Source organism: Heloderma suspectum, chromosome 1 (genome assembly GCF_057233095.1).
Source record: "Heloderma suspectum isolate Gila_16-S chromosome 1, 16-S_ref, whole genome shotgun sequence".
Classification (NCBI taxonomy): domain Eukaryota; kingdom Metazoa; phylum Chordata; class Lepidosauria; order Squamata; family Helodermatidae; genus Heloderma; species Heloderma suspectum.
Window position 1 is genome coordinate 366581075 of NC_139458.1, and position 14162 is coordinate 366595236.

General features: G+C 40.5%; 1 protein-coding gene across 7 annotated transcripts in view; it reads right to left on the reverse strand.

Moving 5' to 3' along the window:
* ARID4B (AT-rich interaction domain 4B) overlaps positions 1-14162 on the reverse strand; it is a 132864-nt gene that overhangs the window by 57763 nt on the left and 60939 nt on the right. For 6 of the 7 annotated variants that reach the window (XM_084828167.1, XM_084828164.1, XM_084828163.1 and 3 more), the window contains exons 6-9: positions 10381-10460; positions 7876-7967; positions 4466-4604; positions 2313-2392 (exon numbers count right to left, since the gene is read on the reverse strand). In XM_084828167.1, the coding sequence (XP_084684293.1) occupies positions 2313-2392; positions 4466-4604; positions 7876-7967; positions 10381-10460 (391 nt within the window). Of the gene's footprint in view, positions 1-2312; positions 2393-4465; positions 4605-7875; positions 7968-10380; positions 10461-11596; positions 11739-14162 lie in introns of all 7 variants that reach the window. The other variant, XM_084828169.1, reaches the window with a different exon arrangement.

The following is a 14162-nucleotide window of genomic DNA, read 5'->3' on the forward strand; positions in this document are numbered from 1 at the left end:
TTTAAAGGTGGATATACTAATAGTGGAGTGCTTGTACGAGGCTAGCAGAGTAGAAATTACTCTTGGGATGGCAGCCTAGGTCTAGGAGTGTCTGCCTTTCAATCTCCAGGCATTCAGATGAAACAAATGAAGTTGAACATGCAGAAGAAGATTTTGCTTAAGCAAATCCAGGGACTTCAGAAGAAGCCACGGGTCCTGGACTGAGAGAGCCACAAGGTCTGAAAACCAGGGGTGCCTGAGCCAATGAGTAATGCATCTGCCACCTCCCTAGACGTAGCCTTGTCCAGAGGTTTTTGAAAAAGTTCTTCTTTTTTTAAACAACAGTTTTTTAAAAGTCTATTTTGGGGATGTCTGGAAGGTTCCCTTTCAGACCATTCACTTTCCTCCCTAGAGGGAGAATTGGATCCCAAAGAGGCCACAGAGGGAGATTAGAATCAGATCAATGGGAAACCGATAGGGGGAGAAGGAGGCAGGCCCTTAAGCTTTTTAGAGGCTTGTCTTGGAACACTCTCATAAGAAGCACACTATCCATTTTAAGGGGAGAGGTGACCTGGGAGACCATGAGCATTGGTGAGGCAAGGGTGAAGATGCAGGATTCCCAACATGGCCTTTCAGTGGGGCCTGATGACTAGCCCGACTCCTTGTACTTCTACCACTTGTGTGACGTCTGCTCTAGGAGCAAGACCTTTATTCCACTGGAGTTCCCTAGAATGTGAGGAATAATGGCCATGCTGCTGCTGACTGCTAGACTTCCTCCTCTTGTTCCAAGAGCTAAAAATAGAGGAGAAATATCTAGAGAAGCAATGTTTATCAGATGAGAGCTGGCATTATGAGGGTGATGGGCTATAAGAGCAGGACCTTTCATTCTTGTAAGCCTTGAACAGGCAATATTCCAGTGTGGCTTTTAACCATCCCAGAAATTCATGGTGTACAGTTTTCCCTTCAAGGGCAGGAGGAGGGGGGACATACAGCTGGAACAATTCAGCACCTCACTGTGGCCACCAAAGTGGCAGGGATGCTACCCAGGATTGAGTCAACTGACAGCTGCTCGGTCCCTGAGGAGCAGACAGAGCAAAGGCACATGCCTAGCTTCCTGCAGAAAAGCTTCACTGTGCCACAGAAGGCTGTAGAAATCCCCCAGCCCCTTGATTCTGCCTCACAGAGAGACAGCAACAAAAGAAGTGGAAAAATGCCTGAGGTGTAGCATCATGCCATAGCAAAATCCAGTTCAAGGTTTTCTTAGACCCTTCCCCACCAACCTGGTGCACAGGGGTGGGGGGAGCAAGGTACTGGGAAACTAGAAATGCTGGAGTTGCTCTCACTGTTCCTCAAAACAAGGAATTTTAAATACATTTATTTCTTGCTCCCCCCTGCCCCTGAGCTTTGGGGAGCTCTGCAAAAATACTGTGTGTCAGGCAGGAAGACAGAATGGAGACTGGTGGGTAACTCCCTGCCTCTCAGGAAATAGCTCTTCAGCCATGCCTTCCTGGTCCCAGAGGCAGGACCTAACTCATTGAGGAACATCCTCCTAGCCACGAGGGGAGAGGAATTATTTTTGTAAAACAATTTAATGAAAATCTATAATTACTTTATAAAGGACACCAAACTGATATCTCCTTATTTCAACATTGTTTAAAAAAGAATTACATTCTGCTCAAGTTAAAAAGTGGCATAAATCAGTTCAGAAAGAGGCCCATTGATTATACCATTTTGAAGCCAGCTGAAATAATAACGAGTTGTCATGACGAACAATGATACACAAGCATTAAAACGTAAGAAGAGTCATGCTGGATCAGAGCAAGGGTCCATCTAGTCCAGCATTCTCTTCACCACATGGAGGCTAACCAGCTGCCTGGGGGAAACCCACAAGTAGGACATGTGCATAACAGCACCCTCCTGCTTGTGTTCCCCAGCAAATGGTACATCTAAGCATACTGTCTTTGATATTGGAGGGAGCACTGCCATTAAAAATAGTAGCCATGGGTAACCTTTTGCATCGATTAAGCATGTAAATGCAAAAGCAGACTGTTTAGAAATGCTCAATCATAAAACAAGTCTGTTAAATGGTTATCCCTCCACTCATAGAGCAGCACAAAATTGCAAACTGTTTCCTAACACATATGCTATGCACTCTAGGCCATTTTGACATGAGCAGAGCAGAGGGCAGGATGCACAAATGACTTCTTCATCCTGTCCCTCCCCATTATTTGCATGTGTAAAACAGCTCTGCATCTGCCATCTCTGTCAGTCACCGTTACAAATTCTGTATGACAGTTAGATAAGTAATAACTAGACTGAGAATTTCCACTCACAATTTGCCATCCTTGAAAGACCGAACAAGAACATTATCTTTTTTCACCGCAATTTCATCACTACAGTCTGGACAAACAACCTGCATAAAAAGAAAGGAAATAATGACATTCTCTTAGACTGGTAGCAAATATTTATTGGGGGGGGGGGGTCCACTAAAGCCATTTCTTGCTCAGATGCCAGAGTCCACAAATTTTCTTCCTCCAGGCATGGATGACCACTACAAAAATCCCCTCCTCTGAGTTTTCTGGAAATTGCAGAGAACTTGGGGGAAGGTGTCTTCTACTGTGCCACAGATGAAAAAGAAGAGCCCATTCTTTCCTGGATGCAGAGATGAGGGGAGGGGAAAGGAGGGGATGGTCTCTCATTCTGCAATGGAAACAGAAATGGCAAGAAGACTGGACTCACACTGCTTTTACCTTCTCTGAAGTCCAATGCTAAATGAGAGAAAAGACACAGACATACACCTTTGCTGGACACCTCTGCATGCACAGAGGATTGAAGGAAGAGTTTTTTATCTCACTTCACACTGGGCTTCAGAGAATGAAACAAGCAGCATCCCTCCGAGCTGATTTTCCCTTCCCTAGTGCCTGCTGCAAAGTGAGAGGAGGCAGAAGTATCTTGCTGCTGCTTCTCAGCAGGAACTAAGACACAACTGTCCCCCTCTTAACAGTTTTCTGGAGGACTCAGAAAAGGGGAGGGGTCACAAATAATGGCAAGTTAATAAGCTATGCCAAAATTTGTGCACTGCTTTTATATCTGATCTCAGAAAGAGTTTAAACTGCTGAGAAGCTTCAGCAATATATTATGTACTGCAACGTCATATCAATTGAACCAGTAGTTAAATTACCTTGCCTATTTAGAATTGGCACTTTGTTTCTAAGACCTTTATTTGCCTAATTCCAGCTTCCAAACATGTGACATTATTATGGGTTGGATCCAGGATCTATTACCATGGAAAGAAGGGCTCTGTTCATGGAAGGTGCCTCTGCCTGATTTTCTGGGATGCCCCGTCATCCCCTGCAGTACAACTCAGCCCATTCAGCAGGGTCCCCTGATCTTCTGTGAAGCATTTCCATGGACTGGAGGAGCAGTTGTGGGGAGGAGGGGGTGGGGAAGCCCCCATTCACAAGCACAGTTGCACATGCCTAAGTCATCTATTAGCAGTCAGATCCTTATGTAACCTTCTTCCAGATCATAATCAATTATTCTTTCATACCTTTATCATATGAAAAAAATAGAATGAGCTTTTTAAACCTAATTATGGAACTATTTTTCTGGACCTCAAATAATTTTCTATACCATGAGTGGAAAGGGACCTGCAATTATTCAGTCACTGCTGGTGGCTTAAAATTGGGCCTGGTGACATGAGCAACTGCCACCTGTGGGTACTAAGACTGCTCAGAAAAGAGCAGGGAAGACGTTCTGCTTAGACCTTGCTTGCCCCATAGCAACTTCTTCCCAGCCCTAGTAGCACTGAAGATGCTGATTTGACACACTCCCTTTCCCCCATCCTCTACCAGTGACTCCCCCTCAGTTGTTGGTGCACAACAACTAAGAACGTAAGATTAGCCTTGCTAGATCAGACCAAGGGTCCATCTAGTCCAATACCCTGTTTGTAACAGTGGCTAGCCAGATCCTTCCAGGAAGCCCGTAAGCAGCACATGAAGGCAACAGCAAATCCATGTTGTTTGTTCTACAGCAACTGGTTTACAGAGGTACATCACTTCTGAATACGGAGGTTCCACCAATCTATATGCTTCATGGCATAAGACAGGAACAATGCAGTAGCTGTTGCCTTTGCCCTTTAAAATCCTTCTTCTATGCAGCTGGAAGTGGGACCAATAGCAAGGTTATTAACAGGGATCATGAAATAGTTGAAAAGAAAAAAACAGCTCCATTTTACTCTAAAAATATACTCTATATTATTGTACATACACATATACACTGACTTGGAGTGTCCAATTCCTCTTATCTGGTGTTAGACAGTTTTATAGTAACATGGGCTTTATGGAGTTAGTGTCCTATCTGTACAAATAAACCAAATATAAAAATATTTTGACCCTATTTGTCAATGTGATCAGTGTGATTTCCAGGGCTATTATGTTTTTTTTCAAAACAAAGCTTCTAAATAGTATAAAACACGAACACTTACCAAAGCTGGGAACCAAAGATTTTTCTTTTTATCCACACTAACATAGTCTACGCATACAACTTTTCCTAACAATTCATCAGTTTGTTTCCTGTCATCTTCATCTTCATCACTTGAGGATGAGGAAGACTCTTCCTCTGGGCTACAAGAAAAAGAAGTACCATGTTAAACTTTACTGTATAGTTTAGAATTTTGATTAAGGTTCAGCTGGAAGTGAATGTGGGAAGGGGGTGGCAAAAGGGGAGGCAAAACTCTTCTTCCTTTCTTCCCAACCAGTTTCACAGTGACAACATAATGGAATCCAGGCTGGCAGCCATCATCTTCCCTCTATAATGCCCCTGGAATGCTGCTACATCATTGTGTATCATTGTTCTGAGGGGAATTGTGGATTAAAAAAATATATGGTGGCTACCACTGATAAAAATGTGGCCACTATTTTTTTTAATCCACATTTCACCTCAAAACAATGCTATATGATGATGTAGCACCATTCCAGGTGTATTAAGGGGCCTTTTCAACTCAGCCCTAATTCCAATGTAATAAATTATATGAATTTTAAAATAATGTTATCTAATATCTCTGTTTGCTTCTGGCTTATTTTACTGATGCTGTGTTTTTAACCCTGTTTTCGTATGGATATTGTTTGGACTTTTTGTTGTGAGCCACCTTGAGCATATTTGGTTAGAGAGGCAGGACATAAATTGACTAAAGTAAACTAATCTGAAGCACTGATAATATTTCTTTGAAATGGTTACTGGATTCAAGACAAATCTAGAAATATAGGAATCTAACAAAAATGCAATGCAAATGAGATGTTATTTCTAAAAAATAACATACTGTGATAAAATCATGTGCATAACCATCCTACCACATGATCAGCTGACCTTCAGAAGTATCATGTGGGTAGGCTTTGGGTTATGCTCACCATGTGGGAAACACTGGATTAAAGATAGAGAAATGGGAAATTTTGTGGCTATTCTGCCAGGCTAATGACAGGTGAGGACAGGGATGCCAATGAGATAACTGGGCTCCTATTCTAAAGCCCTTTTCTGCACAGCTGCCAAATAAGGACTTTTAGGAAAGAAAATCTCCCAGGCAAACTCCACACAAATCTAATTTACATTCCATAATTTCCTCCCTCCTGTGAAGTCTTACTTACATGTACCCTTTCATTAGATTAAAATCAATCAATGGAATAACGCACAATCATGTTGCACGAGTGCACTGAACAACTATTTAAAGCATTCAATTTAAACAGTGACAAACATATATCCCACAGAGGTTTTTTCTAGCATTCATCGACTCTGCCTACCCTGCTCCACTCCACTGTCTCCCAACAAGTTTAATTATCTCCTAAAATGTGCTAGCAGGGCCCTGATCAGACTGCCACTGTAAGTCTGATGGAAATGGAGAGCAGAACTTTTCAGTTTTGACTCTGACTTTGTGGTACAGCTTTCCATGGAGACCTGCCATGTACAACTCTACAGAAATTTCACAAACTCTGCAAGACATATCTACGATGCAAACATCCTGAGGTTGTTTACTGGGCTGGGGTGAGTAACTGGACAAAGTATATATGTAGCAATGTTTTAATGCGTTGGAAGGAATGGATTTGTTTGATTCCCAAAGCTACACAGGCCTCATTAACAATACTCATATAAACAAAGACCAAAACCAAAGAACGCTGTAATTTCAAATTCTGTTAAAAACAAATCCAAAGCCATGCAAGCGGACATCTGCTCTTGCAATGGGACTTCCTCCTCCTCTCCCCCTTGCACTCCATCCCCTGAAATCTCCTCCAGAGGGGGTTGGGTCCCCCAACCCTCCAGAACAGATTTAGGGGGGGGGCTGCAGGAGGAGGGGGTTTCTATTCTGCCAGTAGTGTGGTTTATGCTAACCGACAGACACAATTGGATACAACCTCAAGTAGAGGGAATAATTTTATCTGCAAATAAGGGAAGAGTACAGATGAAAGAACACACAAAAAAGTTAGTGCTATTAACAAGAGTTAAAACTTAGTGTCATATAAAAGACATTATCTAAGTGCTGGTATTCAAATCAAATTTGACAGGGATATTTCAGTGTTTCTTGTTCATGTTGCAAAGTAACTCTTTTAATCTTTTCTCAAACAGTGTTTTGCTGCATGCACACACATAAGTAAAAGTATAGTTTAAAACATTTGTTTCATTACACTTGCATTCATGTATCTATTTCAATGTTTGAGCAGCAAAGTTAGAATCCACAGCAAAGATTTCTATCACCTTTCATTCTTTTTAACAACATATAACCCCCTAACTTTAAACAGATGGTATCTATAGTCACCCCTGCTATTTTCTGAGTGTAGACAATGCCCCCAGAACAAATACAGAATAGAAGATAATGGAATAACAAAAACATTTAAACAAAAAGAGCAGCTTGATGCAATCCCCAACTTCTAGATTAAGGGTGGGCAACACATGGGCTCCATGCCCCCTGCTGCCCCCCGGTGTAGCCCCTACCACCTGCCCCAATTCATTAGAAATTGTTTAATGGAGTCTGTAGTGGCTACAGAGTGCCCAAAGGGTCAAAATTAGCTTGTAATCAAGCTAATTTTGACCCTTTCGGCGCTCCGTGGCCACTATGGACATGATTATAAAACATTTATTTTTCAGCACCCATGGGGAGGGGAGCTGTGTGGGGAGTGAAAATGGCCCCCAAACCTCCCCAAATTGCCCACCCCTGTTCTAGATGTTGCAACGCAAGCATCCTGTGCAAGATACACAAGGCAGACATAGATACTTCTGTTCTATCCACCTGTATTTTCACTAGGCTACAACTGCAATTATCCTGCACAAAACAAGAACCTGCATTCACTCACAGAAACTGAATGGCAGCAGATTCAGGACTGACTAAAAAAGAACTTCTTCACACATGCATAACTAACTTGTGGAATTCACCAGCACAACATCTAGAGATGTCCACTGGCTTAGATGTCTTTAAAAGAGGTTTATACAAATGTATACAGGATCAATGGCAGAACCTCGAGTTTCAAAGGCAGTGTGTCACTGAATTGCTAGAGTGAAAAACAGTGCGGGAGGGTTGTTGCCTTTATACCCTGCTTGTGGACTTTCCAGAACAAAACCGCTGTCCCCTATGGGAAAGAGGATGCTGGACTAGATGGCCCTTTGGTCTTATTCAGCAGGGTTATTTTTCTGTCACCCTTAGGCACAAGAGGTCAACGGTGGCTCTGCCCAACTCTGTTCCCAACCTTACAGGATTAAAAAAGCTCTTAGGTTCTGCTCCTATTCCACATAGGGACTTCACAGCAGCACTTTCAGCTTAAAGTATGAATTATATGCTACTTTTTTTTATCAACTTCAAATAATCTGTTGAAAATTTAGATAACACATTAGAAAACAAAAATAAAAACTTACATGTGATTAGATCTCCTTCCTCTATTTGTTTTCTTTCCTATAACAGGAGTCCCAAAATGTTCAGGGTTGGTAAGAGGGAGTTGATCTAGTGTCTGTTGAAAAGGCATTACATGTATTACCATTTGAATTGTCTCAAGAAATTTCACTAATCAAGTTTGTCTGAATATTAATAAATACATTAAACTGAAAAGTGAACCTGTGGAGTAGGCTCTATCACTTACACAGTCCAAACTTGCAACTTACAAGCAGAATGCAAGCAAACGAAATCAAACAGAACTGAGTTCTAAAGCAACCCACCTGTGTAAAGACGTTTATTTATATAGGTCAGGAATTGGCACCTTGACGCTCAAAAGTTCAATCCTGTACATGACTCAGAAATAAGTCCCTTTGAGTTCAATGGGGCTTACTCCCAGGTAAGTGGGTATAGGGTTGCGGCTGTAATACCACTCCTTGCTACCAGTACTCTGTGGCCCAAGAAATATCTATGGCCCCCTCAAGCACATTTTTTTCAAAATAACCTTTGGTCTACATGGAACATTTGGATTTTTAGGCAGTTTCTTAGAGGACTGGACATTTAAGACGTGCTAGTTCAGCACTCAGCCCTTAAAAACACTTAGCAACAGCTTAGAAACAAATTTGCAACAACAGATATACCTCCCTTCCCCCACATTTAACTGGTCCTTCCTCAAAGCCAAGATGCACTTCTCTCCAAAGCAACAGCTGCTCCCTGTATCATCAAGGGGAAATAATGAGGAAGCAAGATAAGGCCATGCTCCTAGACGTTCAGTGGATGCAGAGAGTCCTGGGTGCCATCTTGGAGTAGCCTCAAAATAACTGCTTCTCATTGTGCTAAATTGAAGTTACTTGGTTGTTATTATTAAAGGAAATACTTGCTGCAGAAATCCTAGATAAAATGTGAAAGCAAAACATGACATAAACTGCATAGAATTAGTATTTGGGAACAGATAGGGACGAGCTGTAACTCTGTGGCAGAGCACACACTTTGCATGCAGAAGATCCTACGTCCAATCCCTGGCATCTCTGGGTACAGTTAAGAAAGAATCCTGGCCAAAATTCTGAAGTCGTTGCCAGTCAGCGTTGACAATACTACACTAGATGGAGCAATTGTCTGGCTCTGTATAAGGCAGCTTCCTATGTTCCTACATTTAAGGCTGCCATCCTATACCCACTTTCCGAGGAGTAAGCCCCACTGAACTCACTGGGATGGACTTCTAAGTAGTTATTCATTCATTCATTACATTTCTATACCGTCCATTAGCCAAAGCTCTCTGGGCAGTTCACAAAGCAAAACTTAAAACCATAAAACACAATAGCACAGTAAAACATAATCTAAATTCCTTAAATTTAAAACAGAGTAAAATAAAAATCAAGATAAAAGCCAGCAAAGATTTAAAAACACATTAACACAAATTTTAAAACTGAAGGATTAAAAAGCCTGGGAAATTCAAGGAATTTTCACCTGGTGCCAAAAAGACTACAAACCAGACAACTGGCGTATGTATAGGATTGCTCTGTAAAGGGAGGAGCTCTCAGTTTTTTATGCATGCTCTGCTTTTGTGAAGAAGTGGCTACATGGGATACCAATTTTCAGTTGAAAATGTATAGGCTGTGGAGTTATTTACCAGGTGACCAGGGTGCAACGTATACACAAAGAGTGCATTTTAAGAATAATTTAAAAAATCATCTCACTAGATATCGTAGTTTACTAATTAGTTTGATCTGTTGAACATCCTGTCATATAATTCAGTTATAGTTAGGTATTTGTTTTTACCCTGATTTACATGTGTTTGTATACTTTTAACACACACTGACCTGGTTCAGATAACACAACAGCCCATTGTGGGTTAATTTACTTCTGAGTAGCTGTGGTGCGTGCCATCCACCATTATGAATATGCAAGCTCCAGCCCAATCATGTATTGTCATGTCATCCAAACCCAGGTGATAGGAGCTTTTTGGAGATTAAACAACCCTCACATAACTCATAGTCTGATTTAGGGTTAGGCAAGGATTGTTTAACCCTCAAATAATCCCCACCGCCTGGGGACACAACAAGCTACAGAAACCCCCAGGTTGGGCTAGCATATTCATAATGGCAGCCGGCACACGCCACAGCTACTCACAGGTAAATTAACTCATGATGGGCTGTTGTATCGTGCAAACTGGCCCACTATCACCACTGAAACAGAATGTTAAGTATAAAGTTTGTTAAAACATGTATTTTAAAAATGGCCTTTCTTCTTTGCCTCACTTTCCATTTACAGAAAACTAACCCTGAAGTAAAAGGTATGTTGGCTCAAGCCATGAACACATGAGCATATTTTCAATTACTTTCAATGAAGTAGTGTTTTAAGTGTCCATAGTTCCTTTTCTTTAATCACTGGGTTAACTCAAGTGTGCCAAATTTAAATAGCATAACTAAGTAAAATTCATAATGCATGCTTCTATAAAACTAAGGCACTTCTCACTGATCAAACATACTTACTTCACTTTCAGCAAAATGTCTTTCTCCTTTCAGGCAAAGTGAAGAGCGTCTAAGAGTTTTCTCATCTCCATCATCAAATACTGTTACCAAAAGTAAAAGGAAATACGAATTAAATTTATTTGTCCCATCAGAATCTTTTTAAGCACCTTGCCTTATTACTTAAACTGCCAGTTAAGCATACAGCCAAGTATGCTTTGTACGATTAATTTCACTAAGAATTAACCATTCCTAATTATGCTTTGGCTGCACCCAAAATACGCTAAAAGCTAGATACATATCCATAACAGTGTGCTAATAAAAAAAACAAATGCATTGAAAAGAAGTCTAATTTCTAACTTAATGCCTAGTGAAATCCTTCACTAGGCAAGGTTTAATACTTCTTTAAAAGATCAGTGGCTGACTGATGAGTAACAAGCTATTAATTAAAATGAATGAACAGAAGAGAAACAGGGAAACTCAAGGTGTACTGCTTCACTTTAAAATAGTTTTTGCATATTACAAGAAAATCATTGAAATCTACCAAGCACAATTTGTGAAGTTTTTAAGAGCTCAATCAAGTTAGTTATTAGCATTGCAATGGTACAGCTTAAAACAATGCTTTTGTCATCTAGTAGTATCTTTTATTAAATTCCAGGATTCAAAATGCTAAGCATGCAAGGCCTTTTCCAGTTCCTCATTCTCACTATACCTCTCCCAAGTCCTCCAAAAGTAACTCATGTCAGTCAGGGATCCCACTGGAGCAGAATTTGTCTTGGTGCAAGTGGATGCATCCAGAAGGGAAAATCAGCAAGCCACCTTTGCATGCATGGAAAGGGTTCTTGACATCCCAAACAATATTTATATCATGCAATTAAACTTTGCTTTAACAGCATCAGAAGAAACCAAAGAAGTACAGTCCATTTATTCTTACAAATGATTTGTGGACTTGCAGTGTATTTTGAAGATTAACTGTAATTCCAATTTATAAAATATTATAGCTTCCAAAATAAAAGCAATACTCTATGGAGTCCATAAACGTATCTTCTAGACTTTCTAAATAGTTCAATATTTGTATATATCCTTAAAGTGGGAGTTACTGAAGAATAAAGAGTAGTTTATGCAAAATACAACTGATTTACGAATGTATTATAACAACACATTTGTGTATTTACTATGAACTCAAATACTGTGTTTACTAGGGCGAACATTGAGCAAAAATTTCATAGAAACTTATTACCTCCTTCTTGAATAGTACCAACCAGAACAATTTTCAGATTTTGGGAAAAGACAGGTAGAAATTTTCTTTTCAGTGACCAGCACCAATAATAATTCTCCATATTGTTCAATCAGGGCATTGAGCCTTCACTTTATCATTCAGTCTTTCAAAAAAGGAGAAACTTGTCAACTGATAAGCAAGATTACATATGGGAGGAAACTCCTGTAATCTTAATGTTCATTAGGAATTGTATTCTAGGTAGATATGCTCTGTAGATGTTTTTCCTCTTGAAACACTCTGTTACATTAAAGGGTCTCTTAAATGACAGCAACAAACTGGGATTCTATTTGGTTTATCACATCTTTCCAATATGCTCAAGGGTTGATTCCTGTATTGCATTATCTTTCTGTAGCCCTTTGTATCAGCAATAAGAAAGGCAAAGATTGCTTAAAATTAAGCCTATCCATTTAGATTAAAGCTAAAATGTATTACCTTAGCAAAAATTCCTTGAAATTAAATTGTCAGTTTCATACTCAGTGATTATTTTTAGCAAAATTTCCAGCTAAATGAAATATACGTAACGTTGATTTAATAATACAGCATATATCAAGCTGTAATGCATTATACATAGTGTAATAAGAAGTGAATTTTTATTCTTCTTGAGGGAAAGAGGGCAGTTAGTGTGGGGCCTAGGCTCCTCCTCCAGGAGACAGTCTCCAATCATGTTTCCAAAAGAGGAGTGGCCTCTCTCCTTAACCCCCAGACACTTTATCTAAAGACGTATGCCAGGAAAAGAGAAACTCTAAAGAAGGAACTAAAAAGTCTTGGAGGTAAATAAGAAATTTGAATGGGGCCCCTGAATGAAACTGGCTATAACACAGTTCGTGAGGTTAATGTAAGAAAATATTAATTTCCCTTGCCCCAAAAGGGATACCCCTCACAGACCTAAGAGGGATGTGAAGAGGAAGCAGGAGTGGATGGAATGGAGAGAGTCCCAAACCTTCGGTCACAGTAATTCCTACTGAATGTAAGAAAGTCAAGACAATGACAAGCCCCAGAAAGAGCCAGTCAAAAAGTAGGCAGGCCTAAGGAGCTGTCCTCCTTCCCCTGAGAAGAGCAGACATTCACTGGTAAGTACAGAATTTCCATTTCTCTCAAGTGGAGAAGGACAGCTAGTGTGGGGATGTCCAAAAGCAGTGTATCCCCAAGCCAGAACCATCGTGACAATTCTCCAGAGTTGACTCTCTCCATGCACATACAATCTTCTGCAGCACACACCTCCCAAAGACACCCTTGGGGAACGCAAAAGGAAGTGAGGTTGGTGGCTACTAAGAAGAGGGACTTTTCTGTTGTGGTACCCCAGTTGTGGAATGAGCTTCCCAGAGAGGCTCGCCTGATCTCTACATTTTATGCTCTTTTTAGTGCTAGGTGAAGACCTTATTTTTCCAGGCATTTTAGTATTTGAGCTTCTGTTGTTTTAAATCTATTACTGTATTCTAAATGTTTGCACTGCTGCTAGGTTTTATTTGGTTATTATTTTTATTTTATAGTGTAGTTTTAAACTTTTATATTGTATTTTGTTGTGTTGTATTTTATGGCTTTAATTGTTGTGAACCACCCAAACAGTTTAGGCTGTTGGGAGGTATAGAAATGTAATAAATAAATAAATAAAATAATAAATTAATCTTATAGTGTTTGGTGAAGGTATGAATAAAGGACCAGGTGGCTGCTTTATGTCTCTCTTCCAAGGGGGTATTTTCCTAGAAAGTGGTTGGCGTGGCACCCCTCTAACTGAGTGTGCTACAATGCACTTGAGAAGGCTGCTTGATATGAGGGCTTGAAATAAGCTACAGTGGGCTGTTCAATCGTGTGAATCAGCCTATTGTTGGTGATGTGTTCTAGTCCTGTCAAAAGAATATTTGATTCCTCTGCCCACATCTAAGGAGTGCCATCTCCTTTTGATTGCTGTGATCAGAGGAGAGAAGTATCAGTTCTTGCACTCTATGGAATGCCAAATTACCCTTTGGAATGAAAATAGGGTCTGGATAAAAGGATAGCTCCTTTTCTAAAGAAAGGGCTTTGAGTTTACATTTCTAGTCAGGGTCACCGTCAATAGAAAAAAATTGCAAACTTTTACAGATGCTACTCCCAAGGTGTTCAAAGGGGGGGGGGGTGAGTTCTGGATGTGTCCCTTCAAGATCACATCTGCTCTCCAGGTGGGTATTCAATGGACTGGAAGTGGAATGATTAGGACCGCCCACATGAGGAATCTTTGAACATGAGGCTTGGTAGGGAACCATCTAGAAGCTAGGAAAGTTTCTACTATTCCTGATGGACTAGTATCCCCAGCTCAGTCTCCAGATAGTCAGGCTCAGGAGTCCTGGGTCTTGATCATAGAATAGTAGGGTTGGAAGGGGCCTATAAGACCATCAGGTCCAACCCCAAGATGAAGAAGAGGGCCTTGGTATAGGAGGTTTTTGTCAATAAGAAGGAGCCACAGTTTTACTGCATGCAGGCTGACCAAGTCCAAGTACCTTGGTTGCCTTGGGCACTGTGGTGCTATTAGTATTACCTCTGTCTTCTCTTC